Here is a 25,505-nt window from a genome sequence, read left to right on the forward strand (position 1 = left end):
GCTCCTGTCCAGGCGGCCGGAAGAGAGCCTTGTACCCTCGGGTCCACTCCCGCAGAGCCGGGGTCTGCTGTGGCCGCAGGGGGCCCCCTTCCACACCCCCCCAAAGGAGCAACGCCTGCCCCTTGAGCGCGGCCTAAGGAGGTCACAAAAACACGAGTCACAACCTCTCTGGAGCTCTTGTTTTTTTTGCCCAAATTTGTCAGGGGACACGCAGTTGTGTTAGGACCAGAAGGGACATCTAGCCTCGACACGGGCTCCATCCAAACCAGAAAACAGTGCTCGGGGGCCTGTCCCCACAAAGATGTCCTGGCATCTGCTCTTGTGGGGAGGCAAACGCAGTGGCCACTTCAGATTTCACCACTGGGCCTTGTTCACGTTTGTTTCTGCAAGGAGCCCTTTGGGAGCCCGTACGGACAGGGAACACGGACCAGTCCAGGGGGGGCCAGCAGCACCGCCATAGCCACAGCCACCCTCACGCCCCAAAGCAGGTTAGGACACCCAGCTCATGAGGGGACACCGCACAGGTGTCACACATCGGGTGCAATCAGCTCCCCAAGCTGGGCAGGTTCTGCGCAGAGATGCCCCCAGACCCAGCGGAGCCCCTCCCGGCAGTCTTGTGAGTGACCAATGTCTTCAGAGCCCCCAGGTCTAGAATGGGAGGCAAACAGCACCCTCTAGTGTCCCACGGCAGACCACATTTTGAAGCAATCACATAACTTGTTCTTAATTCTCACCCTGAGGGTATTTTTTCCAAGGAGAGAGTGGAAGGGAGGAAAAGGAGGGGGAAAGAGAGAAACATCTACTGGTTGCCTCCCACATGCTCCCCGGCCAGGCCAGGGATGGACCCTGCAACCCAGGTAGGTGCCCTTGACTGGGAATCAAACCCATGACCCTTCGGCATGCAGGCTGACGATCTAACCACTGAGCAACACCAGCCAGGGCAGTTTATGAGAACTTAAGTGTTTATTTTTTCTCAACTTCTGGAAGTAGACCAAACTGAAGCCCACCACGCCCCACAGTGACGCTCCAACGGGAGCTCAGGGCTGCTCCGTAAAGGCTTGTGGTGTTGAGGTACCAGCTTGTCACGGGGTGTTGATCCAGGCTGGCTGGGCCCCTCAGGGCCTCGGGGAGGTAGGAGACTCAACAGCGGGCCGCTCTTTCTTGTTGTGTTGAAGCCCCAGGGCCCGGGCCACCAGCCTCCGGGCCACTGCTGTACTTGTCTGTGGTCTCTCCTTCGCCAGGCGCAGGACCTCTGAAAGGAAACCCCGTGGGGTAGGGACTCGAATTCAAGACCATGGCCCCCTCTCCTCCCAGCAACAGCAGCCTCAGCGGCCATCTGAGCCAACCTCTAGGACCAGTGTGCCCGCAGCGGGGCCCGCCTCGGGCTGCCGGGTCCTGGCCTAACCCTGCCACCTCTCTGTGCCCTGCCTGTTTCTCCACCGGCACGGGACACCTCCCTGCTTTGTAGGGCCGTTCGGGAGGGAAGTCACGTCAGGGTGGGACTCCTAGAGCTCTTGGACGGACAGGGCATTTATTGTCCCCCAGAAGCACGGGGCAAAGGCCACACGATCCACAGAGTGGCTGGCGTCGGCAGGCCTCTCCTGGGCCGGTGCTGGCCTCTACAAGTGCCCATCATGCTTTCTGGAAGGAGAAGGGGCCGGGGAGAAGCCGTCATTTATTTGGCACCTTTTGTATGCCTCTCCTGGCAGGTGTGCCAGGCTCTTTTATTTACGCCTCCTGCATACTCTGTATGATCTGCTTATTTTACAGGGAAAGAAACCAACTCACACGCATTAGGTGGCTCACTCAAGGTCAGCTTAAATAAGTGACAAAGCCAGGATCACACGCAGGACGGACTCTTTTTACCCCCCTGCTCAACATGGTTCCCACAGACTTGCGGAAAAGACCCAGCTTCTCCCTGAGCAGGTGTGAGTGGGAGGGCAAGCCCCGAACAGGGCAGCTGGCACACGCCTGCTGGGCGTCCCCGGCACCCGGGAGTGGGAGCAGCACCCCACTGGCCATTGAGCTCAGGGGTCCTAACGCAGAGAGCTGAACGAGGGGGACTGACCGACGCACACGGCCTCCCCAGCGGGACAGCCGCTCCCTTACTTGGCCTCTGCAAGGCTTTCAGCTTTGACTGCTTGCTTCCCTGCGTGAGGGGCCGGATCTTGAGCCCTGAGAACTCCCTGGTCAGGGCTTCAGCAGCTGTGGAAAGAAAACATCTGGGCCATCCTCTCCTCTTCCTGGAAAGGCCCCCTCAGGGCCCAGGAGCACACAAACCACCCAAAGCCCAGGGACAGGGCTGCCTGGAGGCCACTGTGCCAGCTGCCCACCCGCCCCCGTCCCCGCCCCACATGCCTGCACGGCCCCTGGTGCTCTCAGAGGGCAAACCTGCAAGCCCAGCTTCCACCCTCCGCCCTGTGCTGCTTTAGACCTAAAAAAACAGCACTTTCGACACGTGAAGCACCTAGGGCTTGGCCTGTGACACGTGCTCAGCGTGACCTGCACCCAACACCTCTGGACGGAGGGCACTGACGCGAATGGGAAAGGCTGTGACTGCCTGGCCCGGAGCCCACCCTGCTCCCTGGACTCCGCATCAGGGCTGGGAGTGGGCTGCACCTGGACACGGCCGTCTACACCAGGGGGACCAGGGCCCTCCCTGGTCAGTGACAGAGAAAGGGCAGGGCCCACGTGAAGCCGCCTACCTGAGGCCAGGCAGGGAAAGACGCCGAGTGCATGCGTGTCGTCCACCCACTGAATCTTGAACTCCTTCTCTCTGAGACGGGGAAGAGAGGTTATGAAAGCAAAGGGCAAAACCCTTTCTGCCAAAGGAAGACCCCTCCCACCTCCAGTCCACAACACTATGAGCCCAAGACAGGTTCCATCTCCTCGGGGAAGGAGACCATCATTCCCAACAGACCTTCTCTGAAGACCATGTGGTTGGCTTCAGCAAGACAAACCACCCGCTGGTCGGGTGGGTCCCTACTCCTGGGCCTGGCAAAGCCAGGACTGAGAGGACTCAAAGACACAACACCAAGGGTGATGAAGGCTCCTACTGGCGTTGGCACAGCCCCCAAGGGCGTGGGGTCTGAGGCTGGAGACAAAAGGGTTGTGTGTAGGGACAAGGGACAGGACCTAAAATACGCATGTTTGCGTTTCTGCTCCCGATCAACTTTCCTCCCTGTGCTCAGGCAAGCAGCAGAGTCTGAGGCCACACAGCAGCTCCCACCCCAGCTTCTCTGCGGGCCAAGGCTACGCTGCCTGGGGAAGTCACAGATGCCCCAGGTTGGCCACGTGGAAAAAGGGGTTTTTATTTATTCATTTACTTATTTTTGTTAATCCTCACCTGAGGATATTTTTCCATTGGTTTTTGAGGAGAGTAGAAGAAAGAGGGAAAGAGAGAGAGAACCATCCATGTGAGAGAAACACATCCATTGGTTGCCTCCAGGCCGGGGAAGAGTCTACAACCAAGGTACGGGCCCTTAACTGGAATTGAACCTGGGACCCTTTGGTCCGTAGGCCGACGCTCTATCCACTGAGCAAAACCTGCTCTATCCACTAGGGCTCCGTTGACTTTTAGAGAGTGGAAGGGAGGGGGAGAGACAGAGAGAGAGAAACACCCATGTGAGAGTCGCATCCATTGGTTGACTTCCGCATGCACCCCAAACAGGGCTGGGGATGGAACCTGCAACCGAGGTACGTGCCCTTCACTGGAATTGAACCCAGGATCCTTTAGTTCGGGGGCCTATGCTCTATCCACTGCGCCATACCGGCTAGGGCAGGAAAGGGATTTTTAAAAGCATATGTAGGAAAAGAGAAGGGGGACTGGAGAAAGGAAAATGAGCATTAAAAAAAGAAGACTGGCATTGGAGTTAAGGAATTTGGGGGAACAGAAGTCTTTTCTCTGGGCATATCCCTTCGGCTCCCATTTCCACCCCGTTTCTTCCCCAGACTCCGTTCCTGCACGGAGATGGCCCTCATTCTGTTGACAGACTGACTGGGTAGCTGGGATGTGGAACAAGGAGGTGAAGGGGGCGCTGCCTGTGTCCTGCATCAGGTGGAGGGCCCCACTGGGCCTGGCAGGCATGTGGCATGCAAGGGTGCTGCATGTGCCAACAGCACCAGCTCTAGGGCCTCTAGAACACACCAACCACCTACAACCGAAAATCGCTCTCCTCTTCCCCCGCACGGCCAGTAGGCTGAACTGCCCAGAGTATGGAGCCCACAACACTGGCATCTACTTTCTGCCTTCCTTTCTAGATGGCTGGGCACCGGGAGAGGGGCCCAACAACAAAGGCGTGTCCTAGCTCCTCTCTAGAGGGAGCACCCCGCCTCCTCTGTCTCCCCGGAACCTGGCCTGTACTCACTGGAACTCGGAAAATGCTGCCAGCAGGTCCTCAGTCTTGAGTGCCGAGTCAAAGTCGTAGATCTCCACCACGTGGGCAAAGTCCTGCTCTCCGGGCTGCTCCTCTGCGAGGGAGGATGTGTCCACATGGACCTGCTCCACCTGAATCTCCTTCTGCGTCAGGTTGTCCGTTATCTGGGTGAGATCAGGCCTTTTAGCCAGGCGAGCTCTGGCACAGGGCTCCACACAACTGCCTGCAAACCCACACAGAGTCCTGCAGGCTTCTGGGTGGGCAGGGGGGAGTGTTAGGGTGGGTTCCCGTGGGAGCCACACCTGGCAGGAGCCTAGGAAAGGCAGCATATTGGAGTGGAAGATGGAGAAGGGCTGGTATTGGGGGAGGGAACTTTTAAGGAGTCCCCACTGGGTGACTGGCACCCACACATTATGTTTCATAGAATCCTGAAAGTTCTATTCTGTATATCTGCTTCACAGAAGGGGACACGGTAAGTCAAGGAATTAAGTAATTCTGCCCAAAGATGCACAGTCAGTAGAGACAGGGCTGGGCAAGTCCAGGATCTTTCCTTCCCTCCTGAATGACGTGATATTAAGCAAGACTTTCTGGTCTCCATCCTTCACCTATAAAATAGCAATAAAACACACCTGCCCTCCCATCTGAACACCACAGCCAGTCTCAGGGAGACACTGTTCCAAGCAAACAAGATTTGTAAGACAAAGCTTCAGGCGGAAGAAAAAAAAATCATGACCAACATCTGCAGTCTATAATTTTCATGACCAACATCTGTAGTTCCTTACAAAGCCAAGTCCACATACCTCCTATCTGCTACTTTGTAAAGGAGGTATTATCACCTGCTTTTCAGATGAGGAAACTGAGACTCAGAAAAGCAAAAGGACTTGCCTGTAGTCAAATAGCTCCTATGTGGTTGAGCTGGGGCCCAAATCCATACCCCTGACCCAATATGCATGTGCCTCCTCCCTTCACGGTATCAGTCATGACTCCTTTGGGCCAAAGCCCCGTGCTTTACCTCTATGTCTCCTCAGGGACCCTATCACCCAACACACGGCCTTTCTCAGCCAGCTCAGCCAGCACGTGCCCCACCCTTCCATAACCCTTGGTCCCAGCCACCCAGGACTGCACCCACCTCACTTCTGCCCTCCCTTTTCCGGCCTTAAGAGCTCATCACCTCCTGCAGCAGCTCACTGTAATCTTCCTCGGAGAAGCTGCCAGGCCCCTCAACTTCCACCTCTTCCTCTTCCTCCTCTGCTGCCACACTCTTCTCCAGCTCACTCCCATTCCCCTCCTCCAAGTCCAGCTGCGCACCGGACAAAAGCTGTGTGGCCTTCTCCGGGCTGTCTCCCGTCCCTGAGTGGCTCCCAGGCCCCGAGGGCTCAGTTCCCCCTGGGTCCTGCAGCTGCTCATTCTCGCATGGCGGGCCGGGGCCCTGCAGGTCCTCTGTTGTCTGAGTTATCAACACGGGAGGTTCCTGGGCGGAGCTGGGGTCCCCAGCACCAACATCTCCAGGCTCTTCCAGGAGTCTGCCAGCAGGAATGTCAACCTTGTGCCCCGGGGTAGGGGTGAGCGCCCATTCTTCTGGCCTGCGCAGTACCCGAGGCACGTACAAAGCCTTGTCCGGCTTGCGTCCTCGATGCCCCCGCCCCCCACCTGCCCGCGCCCCTCGGAGGCCAGCAGCCGGTCCCTGGTTTGAGGGGGGCCAAGGCCCTCGGGACTTGCTAGGGTGGGAGGCAGGCGGGCGGCAGGGGCCAGAGAGTCCGTCCGAACTGGGTAACCTGAAGCAGGAACAGAAGGTAATCAGAGCATGTCTGGGCCCCAAGGAAGATGATCTACTGGAGCGACCTGCCCTTCAAGGCCTGAGGCTCTCAATTCAGCATTAGGCAAAACCCTACGCCAAAACCACCCCTGAAAATGCCTTAGGAAGGCATCCTAGCAGAGGCTGAACGCTATCTCTGAAGTAGCCCCAAGCAGCCAAGCTCTCCCTCCAGTGTTTAAAGTGCATTAGAGATGGCCGAACCTTCCGTTATGTACCAGGTAAATACCTGGTGGTATTAGGAAAGTATTAAACATGGTTCGATCCCAGCTTTTGGCAACCCCAAAAAAGAAAAAAAAGAAAAAAGAAATCAAACACTGGGCTCCTAGTCATCATAAGATCCTAAGAAATGCACATGGACACCGAGATGAGTGAAGGCTCAGATGTGCTTCTCACATTCATTCCATGGCCTCTGGGGCACCCTCATTGCTTAAACTGCGTGCTCTCTCTCTCTCTCTATCTTGCTCTCTCTCGCGCGCTCTCTCTCTCTTTTGGCCCAACACTATAGCTGAATTTGTTAAATGAACTCCACAAACAATGCACATCTACTCCACTACCGAAACAGGCACCGCTGACTTTAAGCAACTGAGGCTGAGGGTAGAGGCAGCAGCCGGGGGCTCCTTGCCCCAGTTTCCTGACAAGCCGTCCCCCACCCCCTTGCACTCCCTCCTCCCAGAGGCCGATCAGATGACTCACCTGCCCACCCCCACAAGGAACCACTGAGGGCCCTCGGAGGCAGTGTGGTACACACCTGATGTCCAGGTGACAGATGACGGTCCTCCTCTTCCAGCCTTCCCCCACAGAGAAGCTGCTCAAAAGATCAAAATTCTCTGCCGTCCTATGGATCAGGTACCGAAGGCGACTGGAGAGTGGGGGGAAAAGAAGTACCCTGGGAAGGGGCAGAGGAGTGCTGAGCAGGGGCTCCAGGCGCAGCCTCTGAGGCCTGACCCCCCCAGGTGCCCTCCCAGTTTAAAGGTGGCCTAACATCAGGCTGCCTCTGCCCCTTTGAGCCTCAAGCTGACTGCAAAGGACCTGCGCATAGAGGTTATCACAGGGAGTTACCGTCCTGTCCCCATTCCTGTGCTGGACCCCTTCAGTCTCCAGGTAATGCTCAGAATTACAGACGAAAACTGCATCTGGGAGAGGCCAGAGTGCAGATCGGGAAACCTAAAGGCCAAGGTCAAAGACAACTGCAGGCCCGTTACCCTGGACGCACCACTGGGGCAGGGGCCGAGGGGCGGGGTGCACGCGGCCCTTCCTGGCAGCAGGGCGGGCCCCTCCAACACTCTTACTTGGACAGCTGCTTCTGCAGCAGGAAGCGGTCCAGCTCTTCCTGGACGCGGCGCACAAAGTCATTCTCCGTCGGGGAGAGGAAGACGCCATCCAAGCAAAGGAGGGCCAGGGTGATGGGTGGGAGAGCCTGTGGGCAGACGGCCAGGGGCAGGATCAGAGCACAGACCCAGCCCCTCCGAGCCCGCAGTGTCGGCGCTGCAAGGGACTCGGGGGCATCGCGGACCAGGTCTCTTCTCCGACAACAGAGAAGCAGGCTCCGAGGTGGGGAAGGAACGTGTCCCGGTCTCCCGGCACCACAGCGGCTGGGCACGGGAGGGGCCCCCGCCCCCGCTGGAGCACGCTGCCCCCGCACGCGAGCCCGATGTTGCGGGGGGCCTTTGTGCCCAAGCTGCGCGCGCTCGCCCCAAGCTCACTGGCTCTAGGGAGGGCCGGGGCCGCCTCGAGCCTGCTGGGGGGCGCGGTCGGCCCTCCCCAGCCTGGAGCCAGGGGCCCGGAGGGCGCGGGTCGGCGCGAAGGAGGGCACCCGCCCCAGGCCCGCCCGCCGCACTCACCGCAGCCCTCACCGCAGCCGCGCTGTTCGCAACCGCCAGTCGGAGGAGCCCCAGAAGTCTGCGCGCCCCTTCGCGCCCGACAACAGCCTGGGCCTCGACGGAGGCGCAGCGCCACTGCGCGGCCCGGGGGAGGCATCGCACCAATAGCAGAGGGCGTGTAATTGATTATTATTTTTTTTTGCCCCTGAGCGCTCTCTGTGTTCTAAATCCAGCCAACACTTCTGAGTGGCACCTATATAGGTCTTGCGGGTACCAGATTTTCCGGTTCCTTGTTTCCCTCCCTAGGGGAGTAACAGTAATAAAGAGAAAGGAAGTTTCTGGGCACCAAAAACATTTCTCTCTTCTTTTCTTATTCCTTGTTATTGAATTATTGGGGTGAGACTGGTTAACAAAATTATACAGGTTTCAGGTGCAATTCCACATCGTCTGTATACTGTATTGTGTGCTCACCACCCCATGTCTCCATCCATCACCATTTATCCCCCCATTTGTTTATTTTTTTCCCCTGGCCCTAGGAGAGAGACCGGGAAAAAGATTGCTATGAGAAATGTCCGAGATTTTACTGTCTTTGGTTTCTTCTACGATTGTTATGGTTTCAAGTCTAACATTTAAGTCGTTAATCCGTTTTTAATTTATTCTTGTGGTGGCCGAGTTTCATTTTTTTCACACGTATCTGTCCAATTTCCCAAGACCATTTATTGAATAGACAACCTTTACCCCTTTGTATGTTTTTGCCTCCTTGTCAAATATCATTTGACTACAAAGGTGTGAGTTTATTTCTAGGCTCTGTATTCTGTTCCATTGATCTGTATGTCTCTTTTTTATGCCAGTAGCATGATGTTTTTTATTACTATGACCTTGTAGTATAGTTTGATATCAGGTAACATGATTCCGACAACTTTGTTCTTCTTTCTCAAGATTGCTGTTACTATTCAGGGATTTTTATGGTTCCATATTAATTTCTGGAATATTTGTTCTAGTTCTGTGAAATACACCATTGGTATCTTGATAGGAATTGCTTTGAATCTATAGATTGCTTTGGGTAGTATGGACATTTTAAATTTTTTTTTAATATATATATTTTTTATTGATTTTTTTTTTTTACAGAGAGGAAGAGAGAGGGGATAGAGAGTCAGAAACATCGATGAGAGAGAAACATCGATCAGCTGCCTCTTGCACACCCCCCACTGGGGATGTGCCCGCAACCAAGGCACATGCCCTTGACCGGAATCGAACCTGGGACCTTTCAGTCCGCAGGCCGACGCTCTATCCACTGAGCCAAACCGGTTTCGGCTGGACATTTTAATATGTTAATTCTTCTTATCCATGAACACATTATATGCTTCTTCAATTTCGTTCTTCAGTGTCTTATAATTTTCTGAGTACAGGTTTTTTACATCCTTGGTTAAATTTATTCCTGGGTATTTTATTCTTTTTGAAGCAAATGTGAATAGGATTGTTTTCTTTTTCTTTTTCAAGTTCTTTTTAAAATATATTTTATTGATTTTTACAGAGAAGAAGGGAAAGGGATAGAGAGTTAGAAACATGGATGAGAGAGAAACATCAATCAGCTGCCTCCTGCACACTCTCTACTGGGGACGGCCTGCAACCAAGGTACATGCCCTTGACCGGAATCAAACCTGGGACCCTTCAGTCTGCAGGCCGACGCTCTATCCACTGAGCCAAACCAGTTAGGGCTAGGATTCTTTTCTTAATTTCCCTTTCTGATAGTTCATTATTGGTGAGTAAAAATGCAACCAATTTCTGAATATTTGCTTTATATCTCCTACTTTACTGAATTCATTTGTCAGTTCTAGTAAGTTTTTGGTGGAATCTTTAGGGTTTTCTATGTACAGTATCACGTCATCTGCTAATAATGACAGTTTAACTTTTTCCTTTCCAATTTGGATGCTTTTTATTTCTTCTTCTTTTCTGATTGCTCTGGCTAGCACTTCTAGTACTATGTTGAATAAGAGTGGTGAAAACGGACATCCCTGTCTTGTTCCCAATCTTAAGGAACATGCTTGTAGTTTTTCCCCTTTGAGTATGATGTTGGCTGTGGGTTTGTCATATATGGCCTTTATTATATTGAGATATGTTCCCTCTGTTCCCATTTTGCCAAGAGTTGGTGTTTTTTTGTGTTTGTTTGTTTTTAATCATAAATGGGTGCTGGGTTTTATCAAATGCTTTTTCTGCATCTATTGAAATGATCATGTGTTGTTGTTTTTCATTTTGCTTATGCAATGTATCATGTTTATTGATTTGCAGATATTGTACCAACCTTGTATCCCAGTAATAAATCCCACTTGATCATGGTGTATGATCTTTTTAATGTATTGCTGGATCCTGTTTGCTAATATTTTGTTGAGGGTTTTTGCATCTATGTTTATCAGGGATATTGACCTATAATGTTCTTTCTTTGGTGTGTCTTTATCTGGTTTTAGAATTAGGATAATGCTGGCCTCATAAAATGAGCTTGGGAGTCTTCCCTCCTCTTGAATTTTATGAAAGAGTTTGAGAAGGATAGATGTTAGTTCTTCTTTGAATGTTTGATAAAATTCACCTGTGAAGCCATTGATCCAGGACTTTTGTTTGTTGAGAATTTTTTTTTCTTTATTACTGCTTCAATTTCACTACTTGTAACCTGTCTATTCAGATTTTCTGTTTCTTTTAGATTCAGTTTTAGAAGACTGTATATTTCTAGGAATTTATCCATTTCTTCCAGATTGTCCAATTAGTTGACATGTAGTTGTTCGTAATGTTTTCTTACAATCTTTTGTTTTCTTTGGTGTCAGTTGTTACTTCTCCTCTTTCTTTTCTGATTTTATTTATTTGGGTCATCTCTCTTTGTTTCTTCATAATTCTTGTTAATGGTTTGTCAACCTTGTTTATCTTTTCAAAGAACCAACTCTTGGTTTCATTGATCTTTTCTGCTGTTTATTTAAAGACTCTATTTTGTTTATTTCTGCTTTGATCTTTATTATTTCCTTCCTTCTACTCACTTTGGGCTTTGTTTGTTGTTCTTTTTCTAGTTCCTTTAAGTATAAAGTTAGATTGTTTGAGATATTTCTCATTGGTTGAGGATACCTGTATTGTTATGAGTTTCCCCTTAGCATTATTTAAGCTGTGAACTATAGCTTTTGGGTTGTTGTGTGTTCATTTTCATTTGTTTCAAGGTATCTTTTGATTTCTTCCTTGATCTAATTGTTAACTCATTCATTGTTTAGTAGCATGTTATTTAGCCTCCATATGTTTGTGTGTTTTTTCTTGTGATTAATTTCTAGTTTAATACCATTATGGTCAGAGAAGATACTTTATATGATTTCAATCTTCTTAAATTTATTGAGACTTGTTTTGTGTTTTAACATGTGGTCTCTCCTAGAAAATTTTCCATGTGCATGTGAAAAGAATATATATTCTCTACTTAGGTGTGAAATGCTCTGAAGATACCAGTTAAATTCATCTGATCTAGTATGTGTCATTTAAGGCTGCTGTTTCCTTGTTGATTTTCTGTCTGGAAGATCTATCCATTGATGTCAATTAGGTGTTAAAATCCCCTACTATGACTGTATTACTGTCAATCTCTCCTTTTATGTCCATCAAGATTTGCTTTACACATTTAGGTGTTCATATGTTAGGTGCATAAATGTTTACAAGGGTTATATCCTCGTGTTGGATTACTCCCTTTATCATTATATAGTGTCCTCCTTCGTCTCTTACTATGGCCTTTGTTATAAAGCCTGTTTTGTTTTTTTTTCAGATATAAGTATTGCCATCCCAGCTTTTATTCCCTTTCCATTTGCGTGAAATGTCCTTTTCCATCCCTTTACTTTTAGTCTGTGTATATCTTTCATTCTGAGGTGAGTCTCCTGTAGACAGTATGTGCATAAATGCATCTTGTTTTCTTATCCAATTCAGCTACCTTATCTCTTTTGATTGGGGCATTTAAGTGGGCACCAAATATTTCTCTACCTTTGTGCATCACTTCCCTTCCTCATTGATGGAACCTGCAAAGAGGTCCAAACCACATCAAAGGGTCACTTACAAGGTGTCCCAGCCTTGTGGGTGACAGGCAGGGTAGCCACTCACATGGTGATTTTCAGGCCATCAAATTATACTACCTAGCTACATCCAGAAAAAACTCGGGCACCCATCTTAAATAGGGCTTGCAATTCTTGCCATGGGACAAGGGGCTATAATAACCTAGGAGACCAAAGTTGAAATCCATCCTACTGTTCTCTGAAAGGTGCTGAACCGTAATCCCCTTGACCATCCTGAATTCAGAAGCTTAGAGCCAAGCAGGGCCCTGAGCTTCCAGCATTTAAGTTCCAGGTCTAGGACCCTCAGGGGTAGGATAGCCTGAGTGGGCTCTTTGGTAGGATATGAGGGTGAGGTCAGGGGAAGAGTATACTCGAAAGTCCAGCTGGGACAAGAGGCTGGGGACAGAAAAAAAGGGAACAATTATGGTGCATTTTGCCCCCTTGCAGCTTTTCACAGAGTATTTCTAAAAATGATGGTGGTATTATATCACATTTACAAAAACTATCTTTCCAATAATTTTTTCAAGAAGAAAAAGGACCTAGACTAAAGACAAGACCAAGTGCAAAGAGAACTCAGGGAGTCAAGTGATGAGCCTCTAGGTGGGGAGGCATGACCGTGAGAGCTGATTCTGAAGACTTGACAGGTCCCCGGCCCCACGCCGCCATCCTGGAGGGGCATCCAGCCCCTGGGGACAGGGGACAGAGGATGAGAGGGCAGCAGGAGGACATGGGCCACCCACTTGGGTTCTGACTCTGCCAGCCCCACCCACACTCCATGCTGGCTTAATCAAAGTGGGAGCAGACCTGAGAGAATGCTGAGTGTCCATACAATGGCGCTAACAACCAGGCTTTCCTGATTGAGAGGTGTGAGCCTCAGAGGCAAGCCCGGTTAGAAGCTGTGGACCATGCCCTAGCTGGTTTGGCTCAGTGGGTAGAGAATGGGCCTGCGGCCTGAAAGGTCCTGGGTTCATTTCCAGTCAAGGGCATGTGCCTGGGTTGCGGGCTTGATCCCCTGGGTTGTGGGCTTGATCCCCATGCAGAAGTCAGCCAATCAATGATTCTTTCTCATCATTGATGTTTCTATCTCTCTCTCCCTCTCCCTTCCTCTCTGAAATCAATAAAAATATACTTAAAAAAAGAAGTTGTGGACCAGATGCAGCCTGGGAGAAATATGCATGCTGATTCAAAAACAAAGGCCCAGCTTTCTCAACAAAGTCACTGTCTCACCTCAAAATGGAGGGGCAAACCTAAAACCCAGGAAACAAGCCACACCTCCACCTCTTTGGAGCTGGTCCACGAGAGAGGAATTCAACACATTCAGAAACAAAGTTCTCCATCCCTGGCCGGTGTTTCTCAGTGGTTAGAGTGTCGGCCTGAGCACCGAAAGGTTGCAGGTTCGATTCCTGGTCAAGAGCAGTTACCTGGGTTGCAGGTTCAATCCCTGGCCCGGTTGGGGTATATGTGGATGTTTCTCTTTCACATCAATGTTTTTCTCTTCCTCCAAACTTCCTTCCACTCTCTCCTAAAAAATAAAAAATAAAAAGAAGAAGCAAAGTTCTCAGAGAAAGGCTGCCCATGAACCCTGTTCCTACCACAGCGTCTTCAGGTAACTCAGAGGCTGTACCGAAGACCTCCACACTGGGGTGCCTAAATAGATGCGGAAGGGACCAGAACGCATCTACCCACATTATGTACGGACAAATAGCAGGTGAAGATAGGGTGGTCCTCATTCAGAGGAAAATAAGCAGAACAAAAAAGCAGCACACAGGATATGCAGAATTCTACAGCAACAAATAAAAAAAGCATAGCAGAAAAAAGATAGAGGATAAGAGTGCATTGGAAGATTCTCTTGTGGGGTGGGGAGGAGAAATTTTCAGTTAACTGCTTCACATTCCCAAGGAAATAAGAGAAAGCCTGATTTCTGTGTCACAATGGATAAGCCAGCAGATTGAGATGAAAGAACTGTCAGAGCCATGGGAAGATGTAAAAGAGGCAATCATGTTCATCACAGAAGCAGCAGAAATTAGAGCCGATGATACTAAAAACAAATCAGTGGCACGGAGTAAAGACTTGTGAAAATAAAGAAAACTACTGGTTATGTAAAGCTTGCCATCCATATAAACTGCATGTATTTAAGCTTCATAGCAGCCACTTCTGATGGAGAGTGTACCCTTTATTGTAGGAGAATAATCTGAGGTCTTCCCTAGGTTGGGAACTCACTCAAATCCAGATCTAGCTTGACTGCCACTAAACAGCACAAAAATTAAGATTTTCCACCTTTAGAATGGCATTAGAATTGCCTGGACATTGTGGCCAATAGACAGACTCAGAAGTCAGGAACTCAATAAATTAGATGAATCAGCCAGTTGGAGAAGAATGCTAGGTGTGTGCTGTAGAATTTTATCTGAAACAGGGAGTACGGTTGAAAGAGCATGAGAGGATTTAATGCAGGGACATGGGTTGCAAACAGTCCTATCTGAAAGGATGGGCCGACAGTCCCCTGCTGCCATAGTGACCCTATAGCCCAGTGCACCTTTCCTTGCTATGGGCAGGATCGCCGTGGCACCTGCAGCTCTGCAGACTTTGTCCCAGTGCCATGTCTCCTCTAAGCCACCTCCACCTGCCTGAGATGGTAATAGAGGCATTGAACTGTCAACCCAGTAACTTCAGCTGGCTTGAGATGACAAACTAGTGTCTTCATGTTTAAGGTTAAGTTTAAGAATATCCAGTTTATGTTTGTTATTAAAGGTCATCTACACTAATAAAAGAGAAATATGCAAATGGACTGTACCTCTGCAACACCCACCAGCCAATCAGGAGTGAGTATGCAAATCAACCCAACAAAGTGGTGGGTTAATTTGCATATGCAGGCACGGAGCAGCCGGGTGGGGGAGGACACCTGCTATGAGGGGGAGGGGAGGGGGTGGAGGGAGCTACAGGAGTGGTGCTCTGGCCGGAGCGAACACTGAAGGCTCCGGCCAGAGCGAAGGCGGAAGGTGGCAGCAGGAGCGAAGGCCTGGGTCCCAGGTGCCAGAGGAAAACCAGTGCCAGCAGCCAGGGGAAGGAAAGCCTATTCTTGCACGAATCTTCATGCAACAGGCCTCTAGTTGTAATTGTATAATCTCACACATTAGTTGGTAATTCTAATTTAAAAAGTGAAATAGATCTCAGACTTACAATTTTCAATGGGCAGATGTAGGAGAATTTGATGATGTTTGTTAAAAATATTATAATATTAAAGAGAACTGGATTCACATTATTTTAAGATCGACAAGAGTTGTTTAACTACAGCACAAAGGAAGATTTACTTCATAGCCTGCTGGGTCATCCATTGGTATGTATAAGAAGAAAATCATGGCTTCTGGGGAGATGGAGTAAACATACATTTCCCTATGCCTTCCACTAAACACAACTAAACACACTGGACATTATGTATAAAACAAACATAAGGAGACTCTGAAAGTTGGAGAGAAGAAAGCAGACCAGCTAGGGACCTTGGGTTCCAAGGAACAACAAAGTGGTAAGGTTCCTGGGTGTGTTTTTTATGCCTCAAATTTCCAGACTTGGATCTTGAAGAAGCCAGCAACCCAGAAATACCAATGGACACAAACCAAAAATAACACCACCCCAACAAAAGCCTTTTTCTATGTAGTCAAAGGTGCAGGGTAGCATGACAGAACACAGACAATAACTGCTCTGCCACAGCCAAACATCATCTCCATCACACCACAAAGGCCAGGTAGAAACCTAGACTGTCACCCTCACCAGGTTGTAATGATGAGTCACAACCTTCCCACCAAGATGATGTCAGAGAAGGTCAAGAAGGGAGCTAGGACTTCCCTGCATTCAAAGCAGTAAAGAGTCCCAACCCCTGCCTGCAGAGTCTGAAGTCAGGGGGGAGAGCCTGACTTCCACCCCACACAGCAATAAAATGGCACCATCCCCTTTGCCCTCCTCACTGGAGTGCTGTCCGATGAGGCCTTGTGGACAGTAGGGTTTTTGCCATCACCCAGAGGTCAAGAGGCTACCCCCACCCCATGGTGTCTGTGGAGGCCACGCTGGGAACAACAGCAAGGCACTTCTACCCCTCCTACTCAGGAAAGTATCCATGGAGGCCTAAAGTAAAGCCAGAATTCCCACTCCCACTCAGCAGTAATGAAGAGTCCCTCCGTTGGGAAACCTGGACTTTAACCTCCACCTGGCAATTCCAAGGCAATTCCTCCCAGCCCCCTGCTGGAGTGGTGCCAGAGAGAGAGAACATAGCCAGAGATATAAATAAGATCCAGAGCCTCCTAACACCCAAGATGTCCAGGATTCAACAAAAAATAACTTGTGATACCAAGAACTGGGCAGATCTCAGACTCAATGAAAAAAGACAATCAATACATGCAGACGACAAGATGCCAGAAATGTTAAATTATCTGACAAATATTTTAGAGCATCCATGATAGATATGCTTCAACAAGCAATTATGAACATACTTGGAATAAATGAAAAACAAGTTTTAGCAAAGCCATAGAAAATGTAAAGAAGATATAAGAAGGTAATTTTAGAATGGAAAAAATACAATTACTGAAATAAGAAGCTCACTAGCAGAATGGAACGGGGAAAGAAAAGAACCTGTGAACTGGTAGAACAATAGAAATTACCAAAACTGAACAGCAAAAGAGAAAATAAACTGAAAACAAAAATGAACAGAGACTAAGGGATCTGTGGAACTACAACAGATTTACTGTATTTTTCCATGTATAAGACGCTATCCTATCTAATAATAGAGTAAAATGTAAATTACCATCACTCCGCTACGCCCACGATTGGGCGGTGGGAGGCTGGGGGGCGGGACTCGGGGTGGCCTATCCGGCCATTGAGAGGCACGGATCCGCTGCCACTGAGGGGGGCAGGACTCCCGCCCCCTGCGACTCTCAACGGCCAGATCGAGGCCAAATCCGCGGCCGCTGAGGGGGCCTGCGCGGACACCCAGCTGCGCCTCTCAACGGCAGGGTAGCCAGGTGTCCGCAGCAGCCCCCCTCAGCGGCCGTTGAGAGGCGCAGGGGGTGGGAGTCCCGCCCCCTGCGCCTCTCAACAGCAGGGTAGCCCCCCTCAGTGGCCACGGACCATCAAAAGCGTGGGAGCTGGGTGCCTGTCCGCTCAGGCACCCAGCTCCCCGCGATCAAAAGCAAAAGTGTGGCAGCTGGATGCCTTTCCGCTCAACCACCAGCGATCGAAAGTGAAAGCGTGGCAGCTGGATGCCTGTCCGCTCAGACACCAGGCCTTTCAGAAGCCTCCGCCGCGCTGGAGGCTTCTGAAAGGCCTGGTGCACCAGCAGACAGGCACCCAACTCCCCGCGATCAAAAGCAAAAGCGTGGCAGCTGGATGCCTTTCCGCTCAGACACCAGGCCTTTCAGAAGCCTCCGCCGCGCTGGAGGCTTCTAAAAGGCCTGGTGCACTAGCGGACAGGCACCCAGCTCCCCGTGATCAAAAGCAAAAGCGTGTAGGGGACCCTACACGTGCATGATTCAATCATGCACTGGGCCTCTAGTCTATATATATAAAAACCTAATATGCAAATAGACTGAAAAGCAGAACAACCAGTAGCTATTATGTGTGCTGACCACAAGGGGGCATGCACAGAAGATTGTTGGCAGCAGGGGGCAGAGTGTGGAACATGGCGGGCATCAGCTGTGGTGGGATGGTGGAGCAGGTGAGCGGGGGTGCCAGACCAAGGTGGGGCGCCGGTCGCTGTCATCAGGGCAAGCCTCTGGTGGTTACTGAAAATTCTTTGCTCCCGCAGTCCATGGTCCCACCCCGTGCTCACACCTGCTGGTGCCAGAGCTGCCATTCACACCCGCTGCCAGCCCCCAGTGCCGGCCCTGATCCAGGGCACTGTCAGCGAGTGTGAGCAGCGGCTGCTGGGCCCAATTGCCCCTCAGGGCTTCTCCATCTCTCCTTGTTCCTGAGGGGAGATTGGGGCAGCAGCTGCTGCTTACACCCGCTGCTGGTGCCAGCCCCAATTACTCCGCGCCATCAGCGGGTGTGAGCGGGGCTGGCACCATCAGCGTCTGGGAGTGGTGGCAGCGGGAGTGGGGCTGCTGGCAGACAGGAGACTGGGGCCCGCGGTGGGAGGGCCTAGGCAGGGGTGCAGAGGATGGGCCGAGACCTGCCCTGTGCCCACCACCGCCTCGCGACCCACAGTTCCCTTCAAGGTGCACGAATTCGTGCACTGGGCCCCTAGTTTTTTTATAAAATTGTTAGACTGAAAATCGAGGGGCCTCTTATACATGGAAGTCAGCCGAGGAAGGAGCTGCGTGGGTGCGTAGCTGCCCATACCTTGTCAAACAGGCTTCCTCCAATCATGAGCCTTATTGTTACTGACCTCAGCTGATGCTGTAATTGGAGGTGGAGGTGGAGAGTGCTCAGATGCAACAGGGACTGGAGCGTTCTGAGTCCATAAAGATGTCAAAAAATAAAAAGATACTAAATACTGGTAAGTGATTGTCTCACTCTGCAAAATTCAAACTAAACAGCTATGCAAAAGAGCATGGAAATAGAGCTGCAGAGAGACAATTTGGACCTCCTCCCACTGCGTGTATGATCAGACAGTGGAGAAAACAGGAAGAACAACTCCTTAAGAAGCCAAAAAAAAGAAGAAGGCCTTAAGAGGAAAACCAGCAAAATGGACAAACTTGGAGCACAGGCTTAAGACTTGGGTTATAGAATAGCGCCAGAGTGGCTTATGTGTGTCAATCAAGCTTATTCAATGTCAGGCAAGAATGTTTGCAAGCAAAATGAACATTGTTGATTTTACAGGAAAGGCAAAATGGTGCTTCAATTTCATAAGGAGAGAAGGGTTGCCCATGAGAACATGAACAAAGTTAGCTCAGAAAATGCCACCAGTTTATGAGGATGATCTCACATACATGGACAGTGACACAGAAGACAACAGTGATACAATAGAAGTTGAAGAAATTGATATGTCTGGAACTAATAGTGATGAAGGGAGCAGTAATGCAACAGAGGCTGAATAAAGTGATATGCTGCATAGTATCATAGTGCTGGTATGTAAACATTAACTACGGTAATTACTAAATAAAAATGTGTTCTGTTTTATGTTTAAAATATTTATTTTTTAATTTTGGGTTGGAAAAGTGGGGGACGTCTTATACACGGAAAAATATGGTAACATTTGTATTATCAGAGTCCCAGAAAGAGAGGAGAAAGAGGGTGAGGCTGGAAAAATACTTGAAGAAATGATGATTGAAAACTTTCCACATTTGGAAAGACAAAAACCAAGAAGAAGAAAACAAAACCACAAAAATCCAAACTAAGACACATCATTAAATTTCTGAAAATTAAAGACTGAGAAAAATTGAAAACAGTCAGAAAAAAAATCATACCTTACTTACAGGGGAAAAACTATTTGAATGACAGTGGATTTCTCATCAGAATCCGGAAGGACAGAAAGAAGTGGCATAACTTTCTAAGGTACTGAAGGAAACTGTGAACCCAGAAACCTTATCCAATGAAGATATACTTCAGGAATGAAGAAGGAAGGAAGACTTTGTTGCTAGGTTACTTAGCCTAAAAGAATGGCTAGATAAAGTTCTCTATACAGAAAGGAAACAATAAAAGAAAGAATCTTGGAATATCAGGAAGGAAGAACACAGGAAGCAAAGCTATAAGTAACACAATAGACATTTTAAAATTTATTGATGAGAGAGAGAGAGAGATTTGTTGTTCCACTTATGCATTCATTGGTGTTTCTTGTATGTGCCCTGTACAGGGATAAAATCTGCAACCTTGGCATATCGGGACGATGTTCTAACTAACTGATCTACCCAACCAGGGTGAACACAATAGGCTGTCCTTCTTTTGAATATAAATTATCTTTGATGGTTGAAGCAAAAACTGCAACAGTGTGGCTATAAATGTATGTGGAGAAAATGTATAATATTATAAATGGAGGAGGGTAAAATGACATAAAGGGAGGTAAGGTTTCTATACTTCACTGAAACTAATAAAATGACAACATCAGAAGACTGTGGTAAGTTATGTAATACCTAGAATAACCACAAAGAAATTTTAAAAAACCATTACAAATACTATAGATAAATCAAAATAAAATAGTAAAAAATGTTCAAGTAACCTATAGGAAGGCATAAAAAAGAAAATAGAGAACTGAAAAACAGAGAGAACAAACAGAAAACAAAATATAAAAGAAGACCCTAACATATCAATAATTACACTAAGTGTAAATATCCTAAATACCCCAATTAAAAGAAAAAGATGTCAATTAAAAAACATAATTCAGCTATATGCTGTCTTTAAGAAGCTTACTTTAAATACAAAAATATAAGCAGGTTGAAAGTTAAAGGATGGAAAAAGATACCAGGCAAACATTAATTAAAGGAAATATACCTTCTTAGCTGCTATATTAACTTCAGATGAAATAGACTTCAGAGTAAAGAAAATTACCTGAGACAGAGAAGGACATTATATAATGATGAAAGGCTCAATTCACTAAGAAGACATAGCTATTCTAAATGTGTAAGCACAAAACAAAAGAACTGTAAAATATGTAAAACAAAAACTCATAGAACTGAAAGGATAAATAAATCCACAATTGTAGGTAGAAAGTTTGATCTTCTCTCTCTCTCTCTCTCTCTCTCTCTCTCTCTCTCTCTCTCTCTCTCTCTCTCTCTCTCTCTCTCTCTCTCCCCCTTCTCAATAATCAGTAAAACTTGACAGAAAATCATCAAGGATATGGAACTGAACAACAACATTAATCAATTATATCTAATTGACATGTATAGAACACTCCACCCAACAACAGCAGAATATACCTTCTTTTTAATACCCATGGAACATAGTCCAAAATAGGTCATATCCTAGAACATAAAACAAACCACAAATTTAAAACAACTGAAATCATATAGTGTGTTTGTTCTCTGACCACAGTGGTATCAAACTGGAGATAAATAACAGAAAGATAACAGGAAAGTCTCCAAACATTTGGAAATTAAACAATACACTTTTAAATAATTCATGAGTTAAAGAGGAAATCCCAAAGGAAATGAAAAAAAATGCATTGAATGGAATGATAATTATTAGAACATATCCAAATTTGTGGGACATAGATAAGCAGTGCTGAGAGGGAAGTTTATGGCACAAGATGCATACATTAGGAAATATGGAAACGTATCAAACCAAAAAGAAAAAGAAGAGCAAAATAAACCCAAAACAAAGCAGAAAGGAAGAAAATATAAAACAAGGGTAGAAATCAATGAAATTGAAAACAGAAAAATAATAGAAAAAATCAATAACACAAAGAGCTGGTACTTTGAAAATACAAATAAAATTGACAAGCCTCTAATAAAAATGGGGGGGGGGGGGTGGCGGGAGAGAACACACAAATTACCAATATCAGGAATGAAACAGGAGATATCACCACAGACTCTACGGACATCAAAATTGTCATAGGAAATACAATGAACAACTTTGCACATACATTTGAAAACGTAGTGAAAAAAAAATCCAATCCTAAAAAGTTACTTAGTATATTTCATTTATATAAACTTTTTGTAAAGGCAAACTTTTAGATAAGTGATTGAAGTGGTTAGGACAGGAGGTGAAGAGGGGAGAGAAGGTGAAAGGAACATAGTTGTAACCAAAAGAACTATAGTAGGAATCCCTGTGTTTTATATCTTGACCATGGTATTGGATACAGGAATTACACATGTAATAAAGTTATATATAACTAGATACACACACACACAGAAGAATAAGTAAAACAGAAAATCTGAATAAGATTGGTAGATTGTATTAATGTCAGTGTTTTGGTTGTGATATTGTACTATAGCTTGCAAGATATTACCATTTGGTGAAACATGAGATTTCTCTGTGTTATTATTATTTTGTTGTTGTTGTTAATCCTCACTAGAAGATATTTAGAGAGAGTGGGAGGGAGAGGGAGAGACAGAGAGAAACATCAATGTGAGAGAGACACATCAATTGGTTGCTTCCTGCAGGCACCCTGACCAGGGTCAGGGAATCTGCAACCGAGGTATGTGCCCTTGACTAGAATTGAACCCGGGACCCTTCAGTCCATGGATCTTGATGCTCTATCCACCAAGCCAAACTGGCTAGGGCTGTATTATTTCTTATAATTGCATGTGACTTTACAACATGCTCAATATAATGTGCAATTAATAAAACAGAAAATCAAATGTATCAAATTTATAAATGTAGATTAAATATTTAATAATAATAAATATGAGTAAAACCAGAACTAAATGTTTAAGGAAAATAAATTTGTTCTGTCATTTTTAGTTTATCAAACTTGTTTTCATCTACACTAATAATAGAGAAACATGTAAATTGACCGTACCTTCGCTATGCCCACAGCCAATCAGAGTGGGTATGCAAATTAACCCAACAAAGATGGAGGTTAATTTGCATATGCAGGCTGTAGGAGCAGCGCCCTAAGCCTCCGGTGGATTCAAGGGGACCTGGGCAGGTGGCAGGGGGCAGTGCCCTAAGCTGCCCTGCCCCCTGCCCAGGTCCAAGCCGCCCGCCATCACAGGGCGAAGAGGCCAGGCCAAGCCGAGACCCGCGATGGCAGTCACAGGGCTAGCAGAGCAGGCCAGGCCAAGCTGAGACCAGCAATCGCGATCAGGAGCGAGCAGAGCAGGCAGAGAAGAGACCCACAATCGCCATCACGAGGCGAGCAGAGCAGGCCAGGCGGAGCCGAACCCACCATCGCCATCACGGGGGAGCAGAGCAGACCAGGCAGAGCTGACCCGAGATCACGGGGTGCAGCCAAGGGAATTCTCCCTGTCCCCAGAATTAGGAGCACCAGCCCAGGTCTACCCAGCGGCCTGGTCCTGACTGCGGGGGTGAGTTCCTGCAGGCTGGGATTTGATCCTTATGCATTAGCAGTAGGAGACCAGTGCCTTTGTTATTGCTGTGTGTCGGGTTTTAATTGGACAAATGCCCGGCGGTCCCGGCACCAGCTTAGCAAAGTCTTTTAGGAGGAGAATTCTGTCTGGGTTTCCTCAAATTCCCTCAGCACCTACTCACCCCTCTGTAAAGCTGCAGAACAAGTGAGGCCGTTAAATAAAAATCAGAGGTCTCCAGCAATGGTGGGCCTCTCTCATCACAGTCATTTGGACTAGATGGCCTTTGAGTATTTATCTAGGCACCATGACAGAGAAACACAAGCTCAAGTCATGATCGCTGCCCTTAAAATATTCACAATCTTATTAGAGCGAGTGGATGATAAAAGCAAATAACCTCAGAATGTAAGGCAACAATACAGAGAAGAACAGAGGCAATTGCTAGGATGATTTTCCAATAATTAGTACAAAGAGTATGTGCTATGAATTAAATAAAAAAAAATATATGTGGAAGTAGCTGCTTCATGAGTATGGCATCCCTTTCTATTTTAAAGGAAGCTGAGTTCCATGTGAACTGTGAACTATGCTATGATATCTGAGGCACAGGACAAGGGAGGCCCTAAGTGTACAATGCTTTGATATTTGAGACATTCTTTATTGTTCAATGTAATTTATTTCTATACGTCTCAGTTTTGTAATAGTTAAATTACTAGAATAATACATCTTGCTATAAAATATTACTAGAAGATTGCCAAAACCGGTTTGGCTCAGTGGATAGAGTGTCGGTCTGCGGACTGAAGGGTCCCAGGTTCGATTCCGGTCAAGGGCATGAACCTTGGTTGTGGGCACATCCCCAGTGGGAGGTGTGCAGCAGGCAGCTGATCGATGTTTCTAACTCTCTATCCCTCTCCCTTCCTCTCTGTAAAAAATCAATAAAATATATAAAAAAATAAAATATTACTAGAAGATCAAATGATCAGGTGACATTTATTGTTGTTTTCTATAAATGAAGACAATCTCTGGTATGCTAAAGTGATAGGTATTATAGAAATATTCAGATAGAGAGACCTACAGGCTTGATTACAAGTGAGGTTTACTATCACAACCCAAATTTATTGCTTAAAAATAAAGCAGGGAGCCAACTAGAAACTGAACCAAATATAAGCCCTTGAAGGGCAAATGTAAATTGGATAAGCTTTGCTATTACAAGAGCAAGAAGAAAAAATTCAGATGCAAGAATGAAAACCACATTGCATCCACTCTAAGTAGCTGTTAAAGAAGAAGAATGGTATACTATGAAAATACGTAATACAGATTGTAAAGACATTTGTTCAAAGAGGATTTCCTAGAGTAGGTGATATTTCAGTTAATTTTTTTAAATGTGAAGAGGTTAGCTAGATAAGAAAAAGGTGTAGGGGTCCCAAATTGCAGAGGGTGCAGGCAGCGCTAAGGTGTCTCTCCCTCCCCCCCCCCACTCCGTGCATGAATTTTGTGCACTGGGCCTCTAGTTTTTTATAAAATACTAGAGGCCTGGTGCATGAAATTCGTGCATGGGGGGGTGTCCCTCAGCCCAGCCTGCACCACCTCCAATCTGGGACCCCTTGAGGGATGTCCGACTGCCCTACTGGGATCATGCCTAAACGGGCAGTCAGACATCCCTCTCACAATCCAGGACTGCTGGCTCCCAACTGCTTGCCTGCCTGCCTGCCTGATTGCCCCTAACCACTTCTGCCTGCCAGCCTGATCACCCCCTAACCACTACCTTGCCAGCCTGATTGATGCCTAACTGCTCCCCTGCTAGCCTGTTTGCCCCTAACTGCCCTCCCCTGCAGACCTGGGTCCCCCCCAACTGCCCTTCCCTGCAGGCTCGGTCGCCCCCAACTTCCCTCCTCTGCCAGCCTGGTCACCCCTAACTGCCCTCCCATGCAGGCTTGATCACCCCCAACTGCCTTCCTTTGCAGGCCTGGTCCCTCCTAACTGCCCTCCCCTGCTGGCCATCTTGTGGCGGCCATCTTGTGTCCACATGGGAGCAGCCATCTTGTGTGTTGGAGTGATGGTCAATTTGCATATTACTCTTTTATTAGATAGGATATTACATATATAAATAAAATTATATCTATAAATTGAAATTTAAAACTATGAAAAACTGGATATTAAAATGTGTGATTTCACAAACTAATATAATTTAAATTTAAATAATTATAAGAAATCTTTTGTGAATGAAAAGCCACTCTCAGACATGTAAACTCTATACAAAACCACATAAAATTCAAAGAAAAAGCCAAAGGGATTAAAGCCATTAAAGAAAATATAAATATGGATGCCTCTTGCATTAGAGATCTCACATATAAATAATTAGTATACCCAAGGAAGAAAACAAAGCTACTGGAACAGAAAACAAATTAAAATGCAAGAATATCTTGTTGAAACACAGAAAAATGTGTATCTACTAGTATACTAGTAGATTAAAGTGGTTTACTGTGTTTCTGCCTAGATAGATAGATAGATAGATAGATAGATAGATAGATAGATAGATAGCC

At 47.2% G+C, this 25,505-nt stretch overlaps 1 protein-coding gene across 1 annotated transcript; it reads right to left on the minus strand.

Annotated features, from left to right (window-relative positions):
* Nucleotides 1-814: 814 nt before the first annotated feature.
* Nucleotides 815-22,835, minus strand: R3HCC1 (R3H domain and coiled-coil containing 1; the record flags this gene model as incomplete). Its single annotated transcript, XM_079772715.1, has 9 exons — nt 815-1,252; nt 2,110-2,205; nt 2,706-2,776; nt 4,368-4,540; nt 5,548-6,151; nt 6,941-7,078; nt 7,482-7,609; nt 8,046-8,147; nt 22,827-22,835. The coding sequence occupies 9 exons, from the start codon at nt 22,833-22,835 to the stop codon at nt 1,116-1,118; spliced, it is 1,458 nt and encodes a 485-aa protein (XP_079628841.1). The 3' UTR covers nt 815-1,115.
* Nucleotides 22,836-25,505: the final 2,670 nt, after the last annotated feature.

The sequence above is a fragment of the Cnephaeus nilssonii genome (assembly GCF_951640355.1).
Source record: "Cnephaeus nilssonii genome assembly, chromosome: 5".
Taxonomy (NCBI): Eukaryota; Metazoa; Chordata; class Mammalia; order Chiroptera; family Vespertilionidae; genus Cnephaeus; species Cnephaeus nilssonii.